Source organism: Gopherus flavomarginatus, chromosome 7 (genome assembly GCF_025201925.1).
Source record: "Gopherus flavomarginatus isolate rGopFla2 chromosome 7, rGopFla2.mat.asm, whole genome shotgun sequence".
Taxonomy (NCBI): Eukaryota; Metazoa; Chordata; order Testudines; family Testudinidae; genus Gopherus; species Gopherus flavomarginatus.
Window position 1 is genome coordinate 39,824,306 of NC_066623.1, and position 22,333 is coordinate 39,846,638.

At 52.0% G+C, this 22,333-nt stretch overlaps 1 protein-coding gene across 6 annotated transcripts in view; it reads left to right on the forward strand.

The window, feature by feature from the left end:
• The window catches only part of PCDH1 (protocadherin 1), a 126,337-nt gene that overhangs the window by 11,526 nt on the left and 92,478 nt on the right, over positions 1 to 22,333 (forward strand). For 5 of the 6 annotated variants that reach the window (XR_007775599.1, XR_007775600.1, XM_050962996.1 and 2 more), the window contains exon 3: positions 848 to 3,040. Coding sequence is in view for 3 of the 6 variants with exons in the window: in XM_050962996.1 (XP_050818953.1) it covers positions 848 to 3,040 (2,193 nt within the window). In the remaining 3 variants the exon portion in view is untranslated. Of the gene's footprint in view, positions 1 to 847; positions 3,961 to 4,339; positions 4,928 to 22,333 lie in introns of those variants that run through there. The other variant, XR_007775601.1, reaches the window with a different exon arrangement.

The window sequence follows — 22,333 nt, forward strand, 5'->3', positions numbered from 1 at the left end:
AGTATGGGCAGCTCTCCTCTGTCTCTCAGCCCCAATCTGGAGCTGTTCCAGCCCTGGGACCCCTCCCCCCACTTTTGCTGCTGCTTGTCAATCTCAGCCTCTTCTACATACTATTTCTGTCCTGGGTTCCCCCCATTCCCCAGTTAGGCTGGTCCCCTCAGTCCTGACCCACAGCTCCCCCCACCCCTATGCTATCCCAGCCCTGAGCTTCTCCCCAGCTCTGTCACAGCCCCACAGTACTGAACCTCAGCCCGCCCCCTATTGATCCAGTCCTGGGCTCCTGCAACACCCAATTCAGCTGGTGCTCCTCAATCCCAACCTGCAGCCTCCTGCTGCCCCAGCCCTGAGAATCACTAGCCCTCTGCACTGAACTGCAGCAGGCTCTGGGCTGACTTTGAGTCAGGACGGCCCAGGTGTAGGCACTGGGCTGCCTGTGCAGCTTCGGAGCAGCGCCCCAGAATGGGAAGCAGTGGGTTCTAACCCAGCCTTCCCGGGTAGTGTCTTTGGCTGCATGTAACTAGCTTCGCTGCAGCGTGGTGGTGAATCAGGATTCATCTTAGCAAAGGGATGTGCGCAGCCAGGCTGGGATCCTCTCTGCTGCTGCAAGGGTCCAGCAGGGTGCGGCCTGCTCACCTGGACAGGCTAAGTTCTAGTTCCTGGCTGTTCCTTCCTGTTGCTGGGTGTCAGACCTGCTGGCTGGCTGGTTCCCTGGAGAATTCCTTGCATGCCAGAGCGGTACAGCAGGGAGTGGGGCTTGAGGCAGCCTAACCGGTTAGGCCAGTTTCACTGGAGAGACATGGACAGAGTTGCTCCTGTTCACCTTGTCCTCCTCTTCCTCCTCCCACAGGTGAAAGCCAATGACTCAGATCAGGGTGCCAACGCCGAGATTGACTACTCCTTCCACCAGGCGACAGACATGGTACGCCGCCTGCTGCGCCTGGACAGGACCACGGGCCTCATCACTGTGCAGGGGCCCATTGACCGGGAGGATGTCAATATCCTCAAGTTCTCTGTCCTGGCCAAGGACAAGGGGGCCAATCCCAAGAGTGCCCGCACCCAGGTGGTGGTGACCATCAAGGACACGAATGACAATGCCCCCTCCATTGAAATCCGGGGTATTGGCCTCGTCACCCATCAGGATGGCATGGCCAACATCTCCGAGGACGTGCCCGTGGAGACGGCCGTGGCTCTGGTACAGGTGTCTGACCGGGATGAGGGTGAGAACGCTGTGGTCACCTGTGTGGTTGCTGGCGATGTCCCATTCCAGCTGAGACAGGCCAGCGAGACGGGCAGTGACAGCAAGAAGAAGTACTTCTTGCAGACCACCACGCCGCTGGACTATGAGGCGGTGAAGGAGTACACCATTGAGATTGTGGCTGTGGACTCGGGGAACCCGCCCCTCTCCAGCACTAATTCCCTCAAGGTGCAGGTGATGGATGTGAACGACAATGCTCCAGTCTTCAGCCAAAGCCTCACCGAGGTGGCCTTCCCCGAGAACAATGCCCTTGATGACCTGGTGGTGGAGGTGAGTGCCAGTGACGCTGACAGTGGATCCAATGCCAAGCTGGTTTACTCCCTGGACATGGACCCCTCCTCCAAGGGCTTCTTCTCCATCGACCCTGACTCAGGTGAGATCCGAGTGAAGACGGTGCTGGACCGGGAGCAAAGGGAGCGCTACGAGTTCCTAGTTGTGGCAGCTGACAAGGGCAGCCCCAGTCTCAAGGGCACGGCATCTGTGGCCATCAATGTCATGGACAGGAATGACAACGACCCCAAGTTTATGCTGAGCAGCTACAACTTCTCAGTGATGGAGAACATGCCTCCCCTGAGCCCGGTGGGCATGGTGACGGTGATTGACGCTGACAAGGGCGACAACGCCCGAATCCAGCTGTCAGTGGAGCAGGACAATGGGGACTTTGTCATCCAGAATGGCACTGGCACCATACTCTCCAGCATCTCCTTTGACCGGGAGCAGCAGAGCACGTACACCTTTCGGCTCAAAGCTGTGGATGGCGGGGACCCTCCTAGATCCGCCTACGTGGGGGTGACCATCAACGTGCTGGATGAGAACGACAATGCCCCTTTCATCACCTCCCCTTCCAATGCCTCTTACAAGCACATCCTGCCCCACACCAGCCCCGGGCAGCAGGTCAGCAAGGTCAAGGCTGAGGACATTGACTCGGGGGTCAATGCAGAGCTGACCTACAGAATCACGGGAGGCAACCCGTTCGAGCTGTTCCAGATCTCACCGCAGAGTGGGGACATCACGCTGGAGAAGGAGATCCTGCGCAAGCACCATGGCCTGCACCGCCTGGTGGTGCGTGTTAACGACAGGGGCAAGCCCTCGCGCCATGGCACCGCGCTGGTGCACTTCTACGTCAATGAAACCCTGGCCAATCGCACGCTGCTGGAGACCCTGCTGGGACACAGCCTGGACACGCCACTGGACATCGACATCGCTGGGGACCCCGAGTATGAGCGCAGCAAGCAGCGCAGCAACATCCTCTTCGGTGTCATCGCCGGCATTGTGGCCGTCACCCTGGTCATCGTGCTGGTGGTGCTGGTGCGCTACTGCCGGCAGAGGGAGGCCAAGAGCGGCTACCAGGCGGGCAAGAAGGAGACCAAGGACCTGTACGCCCCCAAGCAGGGCAACAAGAGCAGCAAGAGCAAGAGCAAAGTGAAGAAGAGCAAGTCCCCTAAGCCGCCCAAACCGGCCGATGACGAGGAGGAGACTGGGCTGCAGAAGTCCCTCAAGTTCAACCTCATGAATGACTCTGTCAGTGACAGCCCCCGCATCCACCTGCCTCTCAACTACCCGCCTGGGAGCCCGGACCTGGGGCGCCACTACCGCTCCAACTCCCCTCTGCCCTCCATCCAGCTGCAGCCCCAGTCACCCTCTGCCTCTAAGAAGCACCAGGTAGTGCAGGACCTGCCTGCCACTAACACCTTTGTGGGCACTGGGGACAACAACTCGACGGGCTCTGAGCAGTACTCTGACTACAGCTACCGCACCAACCCCCAGAAATACACCAACAAGCAGGTAGGAGAGCTCATCCTGAGCCCGCCGGACGCACCCCCTCTGCATCGGGGCGCCATCTGGACGGAGGTGTGGGAGTGAGCATGGACCCACCCCCAGCCGCATGGGAATGGCCTGTGGGGCTGGCAGAGGACTAATGGAGCAGCTAGCCATGGTTCCTTCCTGGGGCAGGAAAAGGCAGGGGCTGAAGGCACCGTGACCTGCGGGCAGCCGCCTGTGGCTGATGGGGGTGGTAGCCACTGGGCTGCATTGCTGGGGATTCCCCTGACGGGAAGGAGCCCTGCATGTGCTGGGTGAGAGGTTGAAAGGGCTGGATCCGCAGCCCCTGTGCCCCAGTAGCAACTGAGCACTGGGTTAGAGACCAGGCCTGCCAGCACCAGCAGATGGCAGTGACCACCCCTCCCATCCAGTGAGTCACGCTTGCGCCATCTGTCCTGGACTGCCTGGGGCCTGCACCTTGCTGGTCCCACAAGGAGCTGACTTTCAGCCCTGCCCTGGGTCGGGGGTGCTATGCCCAGTCCCAGCCCATTGCTAGCAGCAGCCTCTGAAGTGCCAGCTTGGGGCTCCCCGGGAAGGGAGCTGAGCCTGTTACTGCCCTGAGGCAAAGCAAATCTGTAAGAGAAGCTTCTTCTGCTCCTGGTGCAGCTGCCTGGGGTGGGGACCCCAACCTGTGTCCCAGCGCCAGCCCTTGCTGCCCAGGGTGCTTGGCCCTTTGCTCCAGCCTGAGCATCAGGCATGTCGCTGGAGCTACAGAGCTACACTGCAGCCTCTGCCAAGCCCACTGCAGAGGAGATCAGAGCACAGCTCATTACCAGAAGTGAGGGGGCTGGGCTGCACCAGGGCTGTCTGTGTGTGTCGGGACTGGGGAGCCAGGGCTTGCGGAGTTGGGGTCTCTGCTGGGGAGCAGGAGGTGGCTGTGCTGAGTGTTGGGGCTGGGGAGCGAGAGCTGGAGAGGGTCTCTGCTGGGAGCAGGAGGCGGCTGTGCCAGTCGGGGCTGGGGAGGGTCTCTGCTGGGGAGCAGGAGGCGGCTGTGCCAGTCGGGGCTGGGGAGGGTCTTTGCTGGGGAGCAGGAGGGGGCTGTGCTGAGTGTCGGAGCTGGGGCCAGTCGGGGCTGGGGAGCGAGGGCTGGGGGGGTGTCTCTGCTGGGGAGCAGGAGGTGGCTGTGCCGAGTGTTGGGGCTGGGGAGCGAGAGCTGGAGATGGTCTCTGCTGGGAGCAGGAGGCGACTGTGCCAGTCGGGGCTGGGGAGGGTCTCTGCTGGGGAGCAGGAGGTGGCTGTGCTGAGTGTCGGAGCTGGGGCCAGTCGGGGCTGGGGAGCGAGGGCTGGGGAGGGTCTCTGCTGGGGAGCAGGAGGTGGCTGTGCTGAGGTTCGGGGCGGGGTCACTGCTGAGAGTTGAGGCTGAGTGTGTCTTGCTGCATGAGGGGACAGAGCAAAGGCCCTGGCTGCATCTTGAGGGACTTGGGTGGGGGAGGGGAGAGCAACTCTGGGAACCAGGCTGTTGAGGTGATGGGTGAGATGGAGGGGTCGAGGCCTTGAGGACATCCTGCCTGACTGCCTCATCTTGCTGGGTTCCTGCTTTGTGGGCCCTGTTGGGATCTGCCAATGGGTAGGGGGGACTTCCTGCAGCATTGGCATTATATCCTATGTGTCCTGGGGCTGGGCTCAGCTGGGCTCCCCTCCCCCCCATTGCATTGTATGTATCCTGTGTGTTCCATGGAATTGGGCTCCCCTCCCCCTCCATTGCATTGTAGCCCGTGTGTCCCATGGGACTGGGCTTCTCTCCCCCCATTGCATTGTATGTAGCCTGTGTGTCCCATGGGACTGGGCTCCCCTCCCCGTTCATTGCATTGTAGCCTGTGTGTCCCATGGGGATGGGCTGCCTCCACTGAATTTGCCCTCAATAAAGTTTTATATTTTTGAATGCTGTGTTTTGTTTTCCATAAGGCCCAGAGGCAGGGGGAGGGTGAGTGAAGGGAAGAGGGCTCTGCCTCCACCCCAGCCCATCCCCCCATAGTACAGCTGGGGGCAGTGGCACATTATCCACCACCCCAATTGCATCTCCTCTCCTCTCTCCCTGTGGAGACATAGCAGGTGAGCCTAGAAATGGTGTTGCAAGGCCTGGTCCTGTGCAGGCAAGGGGCAGTAATAGTTTGGGCTGCCTCTCCCACACCATGGAGCCTAAGCTGCACCCGGGGAAAATTTTCAGGGCTGCATGTTACAGCAAAACCCCCTCTCTGGGTCAGGCCCCACTCCTCCAAGCCCTGGGGTTTGTGCCTGTGCACTGGTGCTAATTCTTCTCCTGTACCCTGGCTCCTTGTGCCTGAGTCCTGCTTTCCTGCCTGTGGGATAGGCAGGGTGGCTTGGGAGGGAATATGGCATGTCCCTGGCTGGCTGTGCCGTGCTGGTGCACTCCATTCCATGGCATGCTGCTTGCTAATGATGGGGGCTGGTGCAGACATCCAGCCTCTCCCTGTGCTGGAATCAAGCCTTGCCACTAGGGTTGCCAACTTGGCAATATTTAAAAACTGGACATTCCAGCAGGGGTGGAACCTCCCCTGCCCTGCCTCTTCTCTGTGAGGCTCTACCCTGCTCTGCCTCTTCCCCCCAAAGCCCCACTCCTGCTCATCTCTTCCCCCGAGGCCCATCCCCATCTATTCCTCTTCCCCCCCCCCCCCCCCCGCATTGCTTGCTTCCATCCCCCGCACTCCACCCCATGTGGGTTGGGGCTGGGAGCTGCAGTCACATGACAAAGGTAGGAGGTGGCCCTGGCTGAGTAAAGGCTGGAGCGGGTGATGACCTGGCGCCTCCCTACTTCCCCCACTCACAGTAACTGGACTTTGGGTGTCCGGTCAGTAGATCTGACTGGACACTGTCAGGTCCCCTTTTCAACCAGATTGTCTGGTCGAAAACTGGGCACCTGGCCACTCTACTTGCCACGAGGGAGCACCAGCCTGTAAGTGCGCTCCTGGAGCCGCTCCATGCACCCCATTGGGCAGTGTGGTGTGTGCATGCAGAGGGGCTGCCTGCAGGAGCAGTTACTGACCAGGTCACCATACTGCAGTGGGGAGCAGTGGGGTCTGTGTGAGCAGGGAGAGGGAGCGAGGAGCCATGCTCCAGCAGGAGGAGAGGGAATAGTTATGGACGAGCAACTCCATCAGAGTTCATAAGGCAACTGCCAAAGTGCTTGGGGCCTCTTCCCTTGCCCCCTCCCCACTGCACAGAGCTATCCTTCTGCTTGGGCCGCAAACCCAGTCCCTGATCCCTGCCATTCTCTCCCTCGCCCCTTACCCCAGGGGTTTGTTCCTGGACTCTTGTGTCCACTGCCTATGGAGGTAAGCAGGACTCTTGAATGTCCCATTCCTTGTGGCATAAGAACAGCCATACTGGGTCAGACCAATAGCCCAGTATCCTGTCTCTGACAGTGGCCAGTGCCAGATGCTTCAGGGGGTATGTACAGAACAGGTCAGCTGGAGGGTGAGCCACCCCATCTTCTCCCCCATCTTCTGGCAGTCAGAGGTTTAGGGTCACCCAGCGCGTGGGGTTGTGCCCCTGATCATCTTGGCTAATAGGCATTGATAGGCCTATCTTCCATGAACTTACCTAATTCTTTTGTGAACCCAGCTGTACTTTTGACCTTCACAACATCCCCTGGCAATGAATTCCACAGGTTGACTGTTGTGTGAAAAAGTATTTCCCTATTTATTAAACCTGCTGCCTATTAACTTCATTGGGCGACCCCTGGTTTTTGTATTGTGGGAAAGGGTAACTAACACTTTTCTAATAATTTTCTCTGCACTATTCATGATTTTATGGACCTCTGTCATATACCCCCTAGTCTTCTCTTTTTTAAGATGAACAGCTAAAATCTCTCATAGTGAAGCCGTTCCATACCCTTGATAATTTTTGTTGCCTTTCTCTGAACCTTTCCCAGTCCCACTATAACCTTTCTGAGATGGGGTGACCAGAACTGCACGCAGTGCTCAAAGTGTGGGCGCAGCATGAATTTATATAGTGGCATTATCTTATTTTCTGTCTTATTTTCTATCACTGTCTTAATGGTTCCTAACATTGTTATTCTTTTTGACCACGGCTGCGCTGTTTTCAGAGAACTATCCACAATGACTCCGAGATCTGTTTCTTGAGTGGCGACAGCTAATTTAGACCTTATCATTGTATCTGTGTAGTTGGAATCATTTTTTTCATTGTGCATTACTTTGCATATCAACATTGAATTTCATCTGCCATTTTGTTTCCCACTCACCCAGTTTTGTGAGATCTCTTTGGTTAACTATGTTGAATAATTTTGTATCTGCAAACTTTGTGGTTTCCATTTTCCAGATCATTAATATGTTGAACAGCACTGGTTCCAGTGCAGACTTTTGGGGGATCCTGCTGTTTACCTCTCTCCATTCTGAGAACTGATCATTTATTCCTGCCCTTTGTTTTCTATTTTTTAACCAGTTACTGATCCATGAGAGGACCTTCCCTCTTATCTCATGACAGCTTACTTTGCTTAAGAGCCTTTGGGGTGGGACCTTGTCAAAGGGTTTCTGATAGTCCAAGTACACTATATTCACTGACTAACCCTGGTCCACATGCTTGTTTCCACCTCAAAGAATTCCCATAGATCCATGAGGCACAATTTTCCTTTACAAAAGTTTTGTTGGCTCTTCCTCAACTAATCATGTTTATCTATGTGTCTGATAATTCTGTTCTTTACTATAATATCAGCCAGTTTGTCTGTCTTGAAGTTGGGCTCACTGCCCTGTAATTGCCAGGATCGCCTCTGGACCCCTTTTTAAAAATTAGCATTGCATTAACTACCTTCCAGTCATCTGGTCCAGAGGCCTTTTTCAGTAATAGGTTACATATACTACAGTTAGTACTTCTGCAATTTCATATTTGAGTTACTTCAGAACTCTTAGGTGGTACCATCTGGACCTGGTGATTTATCACTGTTTAGTTTATCAATCTATTCAATTTGTACTGCCACAACAATCTAGGGCAGTACTTTAGATTTGTTACCCACATCAGAGCTAGTCTTTTGGGTATCCTTTTTGAAGATTGATGCAGAGAATTAATTTGGCTTCTCAGCAATGGCCTTGTCTTCCTTGAGTGCTCCTTTAGCACCTTGATTGTCCAGTGGCTCCACTGATTATTTGACAGGCTTCCTGCTTCTGATATATTTTAAAAAAATCTTACTGTTAGTTTTTGCATCTTCTTGTGAATGCTTTCTTGGTTTGCCTTATACTTTTACACTAACCTGCCAGAGTTTGTGTGTTTTCTTTTTACCCTCACTGGGATTTGGCTTCTAAATTTCAAAGGGTGCCTTTTTGCTTCTAATGGCCTCCATTACTCTGCTGTTTAGCCATGGTGGTATTCTTCTAGGCTTCTAGTTGCTTTTTCTGTTTAGGGCTATTCATGTAGTGTGAGCCTCGGTGTTTTTAAATAGTCCTTATGCTGGTTGCAGGTATTTACCCCTTGTGACTGTTCCCTTTTAATTTCTGTCTAACAAGGGACCTCATTCTTTTGCCCCTTTTTAAAGTTGCATGTTACCAGGGTGGGATTTTTTGTGTGTGGCAGGGATGGGTATTATTCCCCTCCAAGGGTGTTAAACTGAATTACATTGTGGGCACTATTGCTGAGCGGGTCAGCTATATTCACCTCTTGGACTGGATCCTGTGCAGCACTTAGGACTAAATCAAGAATTACCTCTCCCATTGTGCGTTTGAGTAGCCGCTCCAAGAACCAGATACTTATGATGTGTAGAAATTTTCTCTCTGCATCACTCTCTGATATGAGGATAATGCCCAGTCAGTATGAGGATAGTGGAAATCCACCTTTATTATTGCGCTTTCTGGACTCGCTAATCTGGGTGAGAGTTCCCCCCAGGTCTCCCGCAGCCACTGCAGGATTGGCTTCCCCTCTTTCGTGCAGGCTTTGAGAGCGGTGAAATAGTGATATGCTGACTTAGCCCAGGAACCAGAGGGTGAGAATGTGTTACGCCCTTGAGAAGGGCTAGGGCAGTTACCCCCTCTTGCAGCCATGGCCTCAGACTCTCTGCAACCTTAGGCAGTCGTCGTGTTGCTCATGCTGGTGTGTGTGTGTGTGGGAAGGGTTGGGTTCCATGAAGGCTACACACTGACATTCTGAAGAATAAGACACAGCATCAGACAAGTGTCAGGTCACTGCCTGTGCAGCCCAGCCCAATGGCAGCTCGGGTGATGTCAGGCCTTGGCTCATAACGTTCCAGTTTTGTTCTGTTTAAACGACTTTTGTGATGTTTTGCCTTATGCTATTCAAGGCTTGAAAATGTCACCATGAACTTTAAAGGCAGGGAGTGGGCTATGTAGGTGGAGGGGAGTGGGCTGTGAGGGAAAACAGTGGGCTCTGGGGGATGAGGAGTGGGCTGCAGAGGGGGAGAGTGGGCTGTGGGGGGGCAATGGGCTCTGGGGGGTGGGGAGTGGGGGGGAGAGGGCTGCGGGGGGGCAGTGGGCTTGGGCAGGGGAAGAGGGCTGCAGGGGGGCAGAGAATGGGCTGTGGGGAAACAGATAGAAAAAGAGAGGGGAAACAAACTCCAGGAGGAGCATTCTGGTGAGGACCACCCCAACCTCCTGCGAGCCATTAAGGGTGGTGGTGGGCAGGGAGGTCCCTGACCTCTGCCCAGCAGCCTGTGGCTGGCAAGGACCTACTACCCTTCCTTGGCTGCTGGAAGGAACATTCTGTTCTTCCTCACCACCAGTCTCTTCCTGCGGTGGTGGAGGGAGCAGGGTCGGCTCTACCATTTTTGCCACCCCAAGCAAAAAAAAAAAATAAAGACGTTCGAACTGCCGCCAGAACTGCCAAAGCAAAAAATAAAAATTAAAAAAAAGCCGGCCAGACTGTGCTGCCTCAAGAATGGACAGAATGCCGCCCCTTAGCATGAGCTGCCCAGGCACATGCTTCCTCCGCTGGTGCCTGGAGCCAGCCCTGGGAGGGAGGGACCTCCCATCTCCCCACTCCCTAGCTGCTTGTCTCTTGTACTCTGCACCTTGGCCAGCCTCCATGTTTCAGGCCCCTTTCCCCAGGGTGTAACCCCAAGGCCTGCCCCGATGCTCAGATCGACCTGATTCTGAGCCCCTGCAGCCCCAGGGATCTGCACCCATCTTATTAGTTCCCAGTTGTCTAACTGAGCTCTGAGTCCCAGCAGAGATCAAGAGGCTAGAGCAGCATTGGCTTCACTCATGCACGTAGCAGCCATTGTAATCTTAACCAGCTAGATATTGAATGTGTCTCTTAGAAAGCAAGCTTAAATTCTGCATACTTTGCAGGCACTGGAGTCGGAAGGTGCCTGGCAAAGCTGCCTGTTGGCCAGCGGTGCAGGGCCAAGGGGTTTTTGTAAGGCCAGTCGTAGACTATAAAATAGTGGCAAAATGGTCCAGAAACCTGGGGCCCTGGGGCAGCACTGAGGACGTACGCAGAGCTGATCTGGCTTCTCCCTCCTCCAGAATGCCAGTGTGTGGGTGAGTAGCACACACCGTATGTCAGACCAGGGCTGCTTGGCTGTGACACTGGCATGAAGTGATCCCAGCTGATGGAGCATGACACTGGGTACTGGGAACTGAACAGTGGAGAGGGTGGCTGTAGGGAGCAGTGCTAGGATGTAACTGAGTATGTTTTGCCCTTAATGAGCTGCAGGGGCAAGAAACAGAATCCCAGGTGAAATTCAGTGAGGATACTAAACTGGGGAGAGCTGAGAGCATCAGGGAGCAGAAGGCATGAGGTGAGCCCAGAGCATGGGAAACCACAGGGCCAGGAGACAGCACAGCAGGATTTGGGTGGGTAGGGCTGAGGTAGGGGAGTGAGAGTCCTGGCTGTAGGGCAGCTGGAAACCATCCTGAGAGCTGGCAGGGCAATGAGGGAGCAGGGAGGTGGCGATGGGAATGGGGTGCAGTTCTGAGGGAAGTTGGTGGTTGTTTACCTGGAGACATAGCAAGATGTTTTCAACCCCTGAGTGGGAGGTCAGGGAGTCCCTTTGCAGGGCACTCCACCCCAAACACAAGCCCCACAGGTACTTCTGAGCCCAGGCCCAAGAATGGACTGGAGTTTCCCAACACCAGAGTTTAGGATTCCTTCTCTGAGCAGCATCTAGGTCTCTGAAGACTCACTTGCCTTGGGGGCCCACCCGCAGCCCCTGGGATACAGGCCCTTGGGGACACGGACTGGGGGAATTTGGCTCTCACCTGGTTGCATAGGCAGCAGAAGTTGGCCATGTGTACCTCGTTATCCAGGAATGAACACATGTTGGATACCATGAGCAGCCTTTATCCCAGGGGTCAGGAAACATAGGTGCTGTGTATTGCCTGTACCCTGGGGCAGGTGAAATGGGCTCTGTGTGCTGCCTGTGCCCTGCGGGAGGTAACGTGGGTGTTGTGTGTTGCCTGTACCATAAGGATGGTGAAATGGGGACTAGTATCAGAGGGTAGCCGTGTTAGTCTGGATCTGTAAAAGCAGCAAAGAATCCTGTGGCACCTTATAGACTAACAGAGGTTTTGGCACAGGGGAAATGGGGACTGTGTGCCACCTGCACCCAGGGTGAAGTGACATGGGTGCCATGTGTCGCCTGTACCCTGGAGGAGGTTTCATGAGTGCTATGTGCTGCTTGTACCCAGGGTGAGGTGACATAGGGGCCATGTGCATCCTCTGCCTCAGGGGAGAGGTGACACGGGGTTTGCTCTTCCTGTAATCTTGGGAGGCGGGGGGAGATTACATCAGGGCTGTGACCAGCCTGTATTCATGGTGGAAGGTGACGTGGGGCTGTAAGCAGCCTGTGCCCAGGCGTAGGGGGTACGTATGTGGATGGGAGGTTGTGCTGAAGTGAGAATTGTCTGTAATATTTTTATGAAGCCAATAGGTGCCTCAGTTTCCCCTATATGTAGTAGTGGTATGCGGTGGTGGGAGTACAGGACTATTTGCTCTCAGGGCAGCCTAAGACATGGGTATGAAATGTGGCCCATCTATCTGAATCATTGGAAAAGGGTGGGCCGCGGACGACCCCATATCAGTGGAGAATCTGAGAAGACAACGGCAAAGCTAGGCACCAGATCACGGACTCCTAGCAACCAATGACCCAAGGGGAGATGGATTTCCCAGCTCTCAGCAGGGGAGCTGAGCACAGACCCCAGCTCGGGAACAAAGGGCTGGGAAGGGGCATGGGGGAGATCAGAGTTGCTGCAGGAAGGAATCGGGGCTCTCACCTGGGAACTGACCAAGGAGATCAGTTGGAGAGAGACAGAGCTGGCCTGTACCCCAGGTGGGAGGCTCCACGGGGGCTGTGCGTGGCTTGTATCCCAGGCAGGAGGCAGCATGGGGGCCATGCCTGGCCTGTATTCCAGGCAAGAGGCACTGCGGGGGCCGTGCCTAGCCTGTACCCCAGGTGGGAGGCAGTGTAGGGGCCATGCCCGGCCCATACCCTGGGCAGGAGACTCCACGGGGACCATGCCCGCCCCATACCCCTGGCAGGAGGCAGTGTGGGGGCCATGCCCAGCCCATACCCCAGACAGGAGCTGCCGTGGGGCCTGTGCCTGGCCCATACCCTGGGCAGGAGGCTCTACGGGAGCTATACTCAGCCCGTACCGTGGGCAGGAAGCTCCGTGGGGGCCATGCCTGGCCCGTACCATGGGCGGGAGGCAGTGTGGAAGTCTTGCCCAGCCTGTACTCTGGAGAGTGGGAGTGATGCTGAGTCCTTATGTAATTCTCTGGGAATGGGGTCCATCAGGATTTGTGAGGTCCTTGTAGCCATGCTATGAGTAGGACAGGTTACCCCTGGTGTCTGTGCTGCCTGGGGACTGGCTTTGCCCCAAAGATCCTAGCCATGCTACAGGCAGTTCCAACTGTCCAGATCACATTGTCCCAGGCTGACTGGAGCCTTCCACTGCCTCTTGGCTGTTACTCTCCTTCTGCTCTGGAGCTGGGTGCTGGGGCTGTCACCTTCCCGCTGCCCCTGGGACCTAGGGGCTGGGAAGAGTGGGTTTCTGGCCTAGTGCTGTATGAGTGCCTGCAGATTAGAGCAAATGGCTGCAAAGCTGCCCATGGTAATCACATCCCCAGGGTCTGGAGCATCTGTGCCAAGGGGCAACATCCTGGGAGGCAGCTTCCCAATCAGCAGGATGGGGCAGGGCAGGGCCTTGGGCGAAGAGCTGGGAGGGCATAGATGTCACTTAGGCTCTGGCTCAACATGGCCTAAAGGTTGCTACTGGGAGCAGCCCATGAAAGGAGCCTGTGCCCCCGGTGTATGTGTGTGTGTGTGTGTGTGTGTGTGTGTGAGAGATCTGTGTGCATTGACTCCATGCAACGTGCCATGCTCGCATCACCCCTATGCTACCACCATGCCTTGCTTCTGGTTGCACCTGCAGCCAGCACCACACACTGCTGGAGCAAGAGCTACCTGGGAGTGCCCCGCCATCAGGCCCTCCCTCATGCCTTGTGTAGGGGAGTCTCTGCTCTGTGCTCCCGGCAGGGTCCCCATTTTCCTGTTGCTGTGCCTCTGCATTGGCCTGGGGGCTGCATGGGGATTTTTTTAACTACCGAAGCCCTGGCTGTTTGCACGGCCGGCTGGCAATCCAAGAGGCTCTGATTGATATTCCCAGCACTGCCTCTCCTGGGCTCCGCTGCAGAGCTGCTCCTTGCTATTCACAGTCCTTCTGGAACCAGGCCAGGAGCTGAGCCTGGCTAATCATTTACCCAATTACGGGGACAAAACTGGATTCAGCCGCCCTCTGCTTGGGTGTGTTTGTGGGCCTTTCTATCACTAGCCAGGCTTCTGTGGAAGAGTGGGTGTCAATGCCCAAGGCACCATGGGGCAGGAGGAGATGGAAGGCAGGGTGCTGTTGGGCAGGAGGAGGTGGAAGACAGGGTACTGTGGAGAAGGTGGGGATAGAGGGGAAGGTGCTGTGGGGGAGGAGGAGGTGGAGGAAAAATTACTCTGGGGTGGGGCTGTGCTTGAGACGTGTTCCAGCTGTGTTCCTGTGGGCAGCTGTGTCGTGTCAGAGTGGGGCTGGCCAGTGCCTAGGTTCTCCTCACGAGCAGTAGGCGGAACGTACCAAGAGGTGTGTGCTGGTCTCATGTCAGTTATAGCTGGGGCTGGTGTCTGGCAGTAGGGGCATGTGGACTGTGGGTTACTTGTTCCTGTAGTGGGGGGATGGAGTGTGAGGCACCCCAGCCCCCTGAGAATGATGAGGTGAGTGCGAGGTCTCCTTGGGTGGAAGGACTATTTGGGGTGTGACTGCAACTCAGGTGAGGATCTTGGGGAGCCTGTTGTTGGGATTACACCCAGTGATGCCAGGGGATGAGTGTTTCTTGGGGCGATATGGGGTGGGAGCTCCTGGCTGTGCCATGGGGGTCAGTCTGCCAGGGAGCACAGTGCTGGGCAGCTGGGAGGGAGATAGGAATTTGTGCAGCAATTTCTGTCTGTGGATCCCATTTATGGTACATGAACTTCATGTATGTGGTTGAGATCTCTTGACCTGCAGTGTCTATTGGGGTCATGCACGTTCTTGAGCCCCCCCACACCTGAGGGCGCATAGGATAGGGCAGCCCTGCCCACTTGTAGTAGTGAGATGTCTTTCTGCTGCCCCATAACACCCTTCCATCCACTCAGCTAGTGTGTATTTGACTGGCTAGGGGAACTGAGTAGCACGTTCCTGCCCTGTTGGCATCACTGTTGATAGTTTTCTTTCTTTAAAATCTCTGCCATTCCCCTAACTACACTAAGCGCTGAGGCACCTTCCTGCCCAATCACCTAGCCTATACCATTGGTCCTCAAGCCAAGTCCAGCATGTGATGGACTTATCCTGTTAACCAGTGGACATGGCCAGTGTCTCTTCCCTTTGGGCAAAAGCCACCTTCCAGACTGTGGCTGTGTGTGCTCGTCACGGCTCCAGAGATATCCAGCTAAAGCGCTGCCTACTGGACCGATCCATGAGAGGAGTATCAGAATGGGGAGATGTTCCTCGGACTCCATAAAAGCACTTTTCTCCCAAAGATCCCACTTCTTCAAGGCCCCTGTAAGTAGGGATTCTTCCCTGAAGGCTTCCAATGTGAGTACCGAGAACAGACCTGCATCCCCTTCAGATAGTCATCCTCAGCTCTCCAAACTTAGTCCCACGCTTGTTGGGAGCTCAATGCCAAAGCACAGTACCACCTCCACCTCATCAATGCAGGGCAGATCTGAGCACTTCTCTACGAGCAACTCATGGCACCTATCCTCTTTCCCTGAAGGTATATCAAAGAAACTGAAAGTGATGGGCCTTCTAAGTCTTCTAAACCCAAGTCCTCAGGCGTGCTCACCCTGGTGGGGCTGACTCTTTGCCTCACTTTGTTCTGAGTTGGACCTAGTCCATTCTGTCACTGACACCCTTGGTACTGAGTATTAATACGGACAGATCTTTACCATCTCCTGACATTGAGTCCCCAGCACTGACTTCAGTACCAATGCCTCTGACACCAATTAGAATTAAACCCTTGCTATCCTAGTACTGAGAGAACAGGCTTACTCCTCCTCCCCCCCCCCCGACCACTCTTCCTCTCCAGAATCAAGCTGAGCCCCTTCTCTAGATGTTCATTCCCCTCTACTTCCTAGGGAGTCTCTGAATACAGCAACTCCCAGATCACTACCAGCAGAATTTAGGGGTCCCAGAGTTCCTAAATACCCCTGAGATGTCCTGATATCCCTTAGCAGATGTCTCCTCGGGCCTTAGCATCTTCTTAGCCCTGTCCCTTTAGCTTCCTGTCTTAGCCGTATTGGCATTTGGGGTCCCTGGTCTACACCCTCTAGAAGCTGCTCTCCCTCTCACATTGCCCACAAATGACTATTCCTTTCACCAGTTAGGTGCCGACTAGCCCACTAGAATGAGGGAGAGAACAACATTAGGAAACAGAGTCTCAAGAGGAAGCATCATAAGATAATGGTTCTCTCCTACAAATCTGTCTTCCTCTTTGCAGGATGAGGTGGTGATGTACACTCTAGTACAACTCCTGCAACTTGAATCCTTCCAGGAGTTACTGGATAGGATGCAGACACTTAATCAAGCTCAGTTTTGATACAAGTTAGTTTCCCCTACTCCTCACCCCACTGCTTCCCTTGGAAGGCTGTTGCAGAACTTCACTGTCTTTGATGGTTAAAAGCCTCTCCTTTCTCACCTGGGGTGTTTATCCCTCTGATGTACTTATAGAGAACAGTCATATCTCCCCCCAGCCGTAGTTTGGTTAGGCTAAACAAGCCAAGCTTCTTCAGTCTCCTCTCATAAGGTAGATTTTCCATTCCTTTGATCATCCTAGTAGCTCTTTTCTGTACCTGTTTGAATTAATCTTTCTGAAATACGGGAAACCAGAATTGCACAGTGTTTGAGATGAGGTCTCACCAGTGCCTTGTACAATGGTATTGTATATTTCTCTGTTGGAAATACCTCACTTGATGCATCCTAGTATTGCATTAGATTTTTTCCTGGCCACAGCACATTGGTGGCTTATAGTCATCCTGTGATCAGCCAGTACACCCAGGTCTCTCCTCCTCTGTCACTGCCAACTGATACATCCCTAGTTTAAAGCAGAAATTCTTGTTGTTGGTCCCTAAGTGCACGACCTTGCAGTTTGCACTATAAAATTTCATCCCATTTCTATTTTTCCAGTTTTCAAGGTCATCCAAATCTTCTTATATGATATGCTGGTCCTCCTCCATATTGGCAATACTTCCCAACTTTGTGTCAGTCACAAATTTTATTAGCACACTTCCACTTTTTATGCCAAGGTCATTAATGAAAAGATTAAAGAAGATTAGTCCCAAGACTGATCCCTGAGGATCTCCACTAATAACCTCCCGCCAGCCTGATAGCATGACCCGTTGTAGTCTTCCCTTTAACCAGTTCCTTACCCAGCTTTCAATTCTTGGACTAATCCACATCTTCTCCAATTCCCCACTAATAATTTCCTATGTGGAACAAAATGCCTTACTGTAATCCAGGTAGATTAGATCTACTGCATTTCCTTGTCTAGAAAATAGGTTATCTTCTACAATCAAACAAACAAACCAAAATCCATCAATCAGGCTAGTCTTGCACTATCAATCTTCTGTAAAACCATGTTGTATTTTATCCCAATTACTGTTTACCTTAGCTTTTTCTCTTTCAGAATTTGTTCCAAAACCTTGTATACAATGAGGCCAAACTAATGGGCCTGTAGTTTCCTGGCTCACTTTCTTTCTTTCTTAAAAATAGGTACTATATTAGCAATTTTCCAGTCATAGGGTATGACCCCTGAGTTTATGGATTCATAGCAAATCTTTGCTATTTTGGTCTTGCAATTTCATGTGCCAGTTCCTTTAATAATCTTGGATGGAGATTATCTGGGCCCTCCAATTTGGTTCCATTAAGCTGTTTGAATTTGACTTTCACCTCGATTGCGGTAATTTCCTCTTCCAGGTCCTCATTCTCATTAGCCACCCTGCCACTACCCCACAGATCCTCATTCCCACTCTTAAAAACTGGGGAAAAGTGTTCATTTAGGTGTAGGGCCACGCCTAGATTATCTTTAATCTTCACCTCTTCTGCAGTGTTTAGCCATCCCACTTCTTTCCTTATTTTCTTTTTATTTATATGGCGAAAGAACCTTTTACGGTTGGTTTTAATTTCCTTTGCAAAGTCCAACTCTGCTTGGTAGTTCTCACTTTAACCCTACACTTTCTGACATCCAAGAGGTCTCTTTCCTTGCTGATCCAGCCCATCTTCCATTTCTTGTAGGCTTTCTGCTTTCTCTTAATCACCTGTTTGAGATGTTTGTTTATCCAGCTTGGTTTGCAACCCTTCCCTACCAATGTTTTCCCCTTGCTTAGGATACAGGCTTCAGATAGCTTCTGCAACTTTGACAATGTAATTCCAAGCCTCCCCCACATTAAGATCCTTGAGTTCTTCAGTTCAGTCTATTTCCCTAACTTATTCCCTTAAAGTTTTAAAGTCTGCCGTTTTGAAATCAAGGACCTTAGTGGCAGATCTATATTTTTTTATTTTGTTTAAACTGAATTAGCTCATGATCACTCAAACCAAGGCTGTCCTCGACAACCAGTTTTTCTATGAGCTCCTCACTATTTAGCAATACTAAATCTAAAATGGCATCACCTCTTGTTGACTCTTTAGAAAAGAAATCTGCCAGCAATCACGTCCAGGAATATCTGGGCCCTACCATTATTAGTAGCACTTGTCCTCTAATCTATAGCTGGGAAATTAAAGTGTCCCATAATCACACAATTCCCACTAGTATTTATTTCATTAAAAATATTAAAGAAGTCTCTACCAATATCCAAATTGGATCTTAGGGGTCTGTAGCATACTCCAAACACCATCCCAATGGAGCCTCTGTTAGCTTTCTTCCTCAAAGTGATTTTGATCCTAACAGATTCTGTTTTATCCATTCCATCACTTCTAATATCTTTACAGTCTATCTCTTCATTATTATACAATGCTACTTCACCACCTTTGCCTTTATTTCTGTCTTTGCTGAACAGCACATACCCTCCAATCCCTGTATTCCAGTCATGACTGCTATTCCACTGTATTTCTGTTATCCCTGTGATATCTGATTTCACTTCCTGCGCCAGTAGTTCTAGTTCCTCCATTTTGTAACCCAGGCTCCTTGCACTGAAATATAGACATCTTAATACAGTTGTTACTTGGCTTCACCCAGATTCCTCATTTGGTTAGGTATAGTCATTCTACTGCCAGTATCACTGACCTGCCTGTTAGTGCCGATACCAATGACACTATTTCCCCTTGATGTCCATTCTCCTACCCTCTAGTATTCCTTTCTTTGTTCCTGTGTCCTTCTGCTCAATGTTAGAATTAGGAGTGGAGATCACATAAGCATCTCTCAATGGTCTCCCCTGAGTTCCTAGTTTAAATCTCTTTTAATCAGTTGTGCCAACCTCCATCCCAGAAGTCTGTCTCCCTCTTTACTCAGGTGGAGTCCATCTCATGAGAACAGTCCTCTGTCCATGAATGCCTCTCAGTGGTCAAACATCCCAAAGCCCTCCTTATCATACCATGGCCTGAGCCATCTGTTGATCATCATAGGTAGAATCCCACTGAAGATTACCTAAACCTCCTTTTCTTTAAGCATCTTCCCAAGCATGGCACAGTCTCTCTGGATGTGTTCCCAGAAGAATCTAGCAGTATCATTTGCTACCACATGAAAGTGGGTTCTTTCCTGCTCCCATTAGGATCCTCTTCAGCCTCAGGTCCACATGCCGTATCTTAGCTCCTGGCAGACAGCACACCCTTCTGTTCTCCAGCTCAGCTCAACCAGCTTTCCTCCTGTTCTTTCTGGATGCAAATTCTCTTGTCTTCTGTTCTAACTTACAACCTTCTCTGAGTTATCCTCTATCCTGCTGGGGCTCTAAACTCTGGCTATCTCCATTGACTCTTCCCCTTTTCTTGTAGAACTAGCTGCTCTTCTCTTCTTCCTTTCCCTCCCACCTTCTGTTACTGCCTGCTGTGCCCCTTCATTTTCCAGCTGAGCAAACCTGTTCTTCAGCTCTATTTATCCTTCACTAGCTGATCTTTTCTTCTACTTGTTTTTATAGTCACATGCTTTCACTGGCCACTTTCCTCATGTAGCAGTTCTCCAGTCCAGCTTGCATCTGCAAGTCTTGAGTTTCCCATTCAGCCTCCTTTCACCTTCCCTGAATCATCTGGCCAAATCCACCTCAAAACTCAGCCATAGCTTCTAGCTGAATCTACAAACCTCAGATCTTCTTTTTCATTAGATCTATCAGGCAGCACTTCATAAAAACCTTTCAGGTACCCGCTCCAGATAATGTACATCCTGCAGCTTCCACATCCAGTCATCTTCACTATCTTTTCCATTTCTGGGATCAATACCAGTGCTGCCTTTTAGCTTTAATAGCCTTCGCTCCTAAGCTCCTGTCAAGAAAAAACAAAAACAATAAACATGCTCCTTCCCACAAACTCCCCTGTTTTCAGCTCTGTTTCCTGGCTCCTGTGGTGCTGTCCAACTGACACCAAGGCCTGGTGTAGACTTATCCACTGCAGCACTCAATGCACCTCGTCCAGCATTGACAGTGACACTCACCCAGCTGTCAACACAGTTGGGCTTATTAGTCAACTGGACACAGCACACAAAGTCTTTAAGGTTAGCACAGAGAAAGGAAAGTTAAAGCATAGACCAAGTCCATTCTTGCCAGCCCAGAGCCCAGCCATGCTATGGTGAACCCCATTGCTCAAGTTCTGTCTCTCTCCAACTGACCTCCTCAGTCAGTTCCCAGGTGAGAGCCCTGACTCTTTCCTGCAGCCACCTGTGATCCCCCTCCTCACCCCTTACAAGACCTTTGTTCTTGAGCTGGGGTCTGTGCTCAGCTCCCCTGCTGAGAGGTGGGAAATCCATCTCTCCCTGGTCATTAGTTGCTAAGTGTCCATGACCCATTTTCTTCTCAGATTCTCTGCCAGTCCTTTCCCAATGACCCATTCAAATTCAGACAGCTAGTGCCATTCATACCTATGTGCTATAGCCTGCCCTGAGAGCAAACAGTCCTTTGCCACCCACTGGGTAACAGTGAAACATACGGGAAAAACTGAGGTACACATAGGGATCATAAAAATAGTGCTTAAAATTCCCATTTCATCACAGCTACCACTTACCTGACATCATCTTCCAAACAGCAGACACCATAGGCTATTGGGGATTATTACCAAATTCACTCCATATAGCTTCAGTGTTTGCTCCTCTCTCACTCCCTCTTCAAGGACCCATCTTATGAGAAACAACTGAGAGAAGAAGGTGGATTCCTTACTTTATCCAGGAGTAAGTAAGAAGGACCATAGGAGTGTAGAGGGAAGGGTTTCTATTCCTGTTTTGGTACGCATCCTGCTCTGGGCCTGAGACAACTAAACAAATTCACACACCCAGTCCAATTCAGAATGGTGACACTAGCCTCCAGCATCTCTGCCCTAGAAGCTTAGGATTGGCTTGCAGCTCTCAACACTTAGTCCTGGAGGCTTAGTTTCATGTAGTGAGGATTCTGGTGCACAGTAGGACATGGACATGACAGTACAGATCCATGAATATTCACAAAATGCCCACCAGTAGTGGTGGCCCGTCTGAGATGGCAAGGAATACACATCTACCTGTACTTGGATGACTGACTTCTGAGAGGAGGAATCCCCTCCAGAAACAGCCAGCACCCTCAACATCCCATGCTCCCAGCCCATCCATGGAATTTATAGAGGCCCTTCTAGATTCCAAGTTAGCAGAGTGGTACCTCTCTCTAGACAGGTTTCAGATCATCACGTGCATGACTTCCATTACAGCAAAAGCCTGTCTCAAACTTTTAGGTCACATGGCACTATGCTTATGTGACACCTCCTGCTAGATTCCACCTCCCCCCATCCAAGACTGGCTGATCTGTTTACAACCCACCAAATATCTTATGGACCCTCTCTTCGAAGTCCTGACTCCTCCTTGCACTGGTGGGCAAAACCGCACATGGTCCCCAGAGAGGTCCCATTCTGCACCTCTCCTCCACAACAGGTTAGTGAGGCCCATCTAAACCAGCTACAGATTCAAGGTATGCAGTCCTGGAAAGAGTCCTCATTGTCAGTGTGCTGAATTCCGAGTAATTAGAACAGCCCGCAGAGCCTTTCTTGTGCTCCTGCAGGGGACCACAATACAGATCCTTGCAGACCACAGCTCCACAATGTAATATATCAACAGCCAGGGGTGCCTGCTTATCCCCTCTGTGGCAGGAAGTGATCTAGCCTGCACTTGGTGACATTATCATATGATAACCCTATGGTCCTTCATCTATCAGGAACAAACAGCAATTGGGCAGGTCACCTGGACACACAGGTCTCAGCCAAATACAAGTGGTTGCCGAAGGATTCTGTTCTTGAGCCTGTATTCTGCAGATGGGGCTGTCCTGTCATAAACCTGTTTGTCAGCAACAAAAATAACAAGTGCCCTTCTGCCAGAGCAGGTACCTACCCACTATCCCTCCAGGATGCATTCATCCCTCATCCATGTGGGAGCTAAAGTCTGAGCCTCCTTTATGTCTTCTCCCCATCCCGCAGATTGCTCTTCCAGGATCAAGGACAATTTCTCCACCCTGACCCCACATCTCTACTCTTGGCAGTTTGGAAGTTGACTGTCTGAGTAAAACATACATGAACTGTTCCAGAGAGATCCCCGAGATTCTCGTTCAGGGCAGGAAGCCTTTTACTCCTCTCCAAGATCAGTCTGCAGATCCAAGTGGAA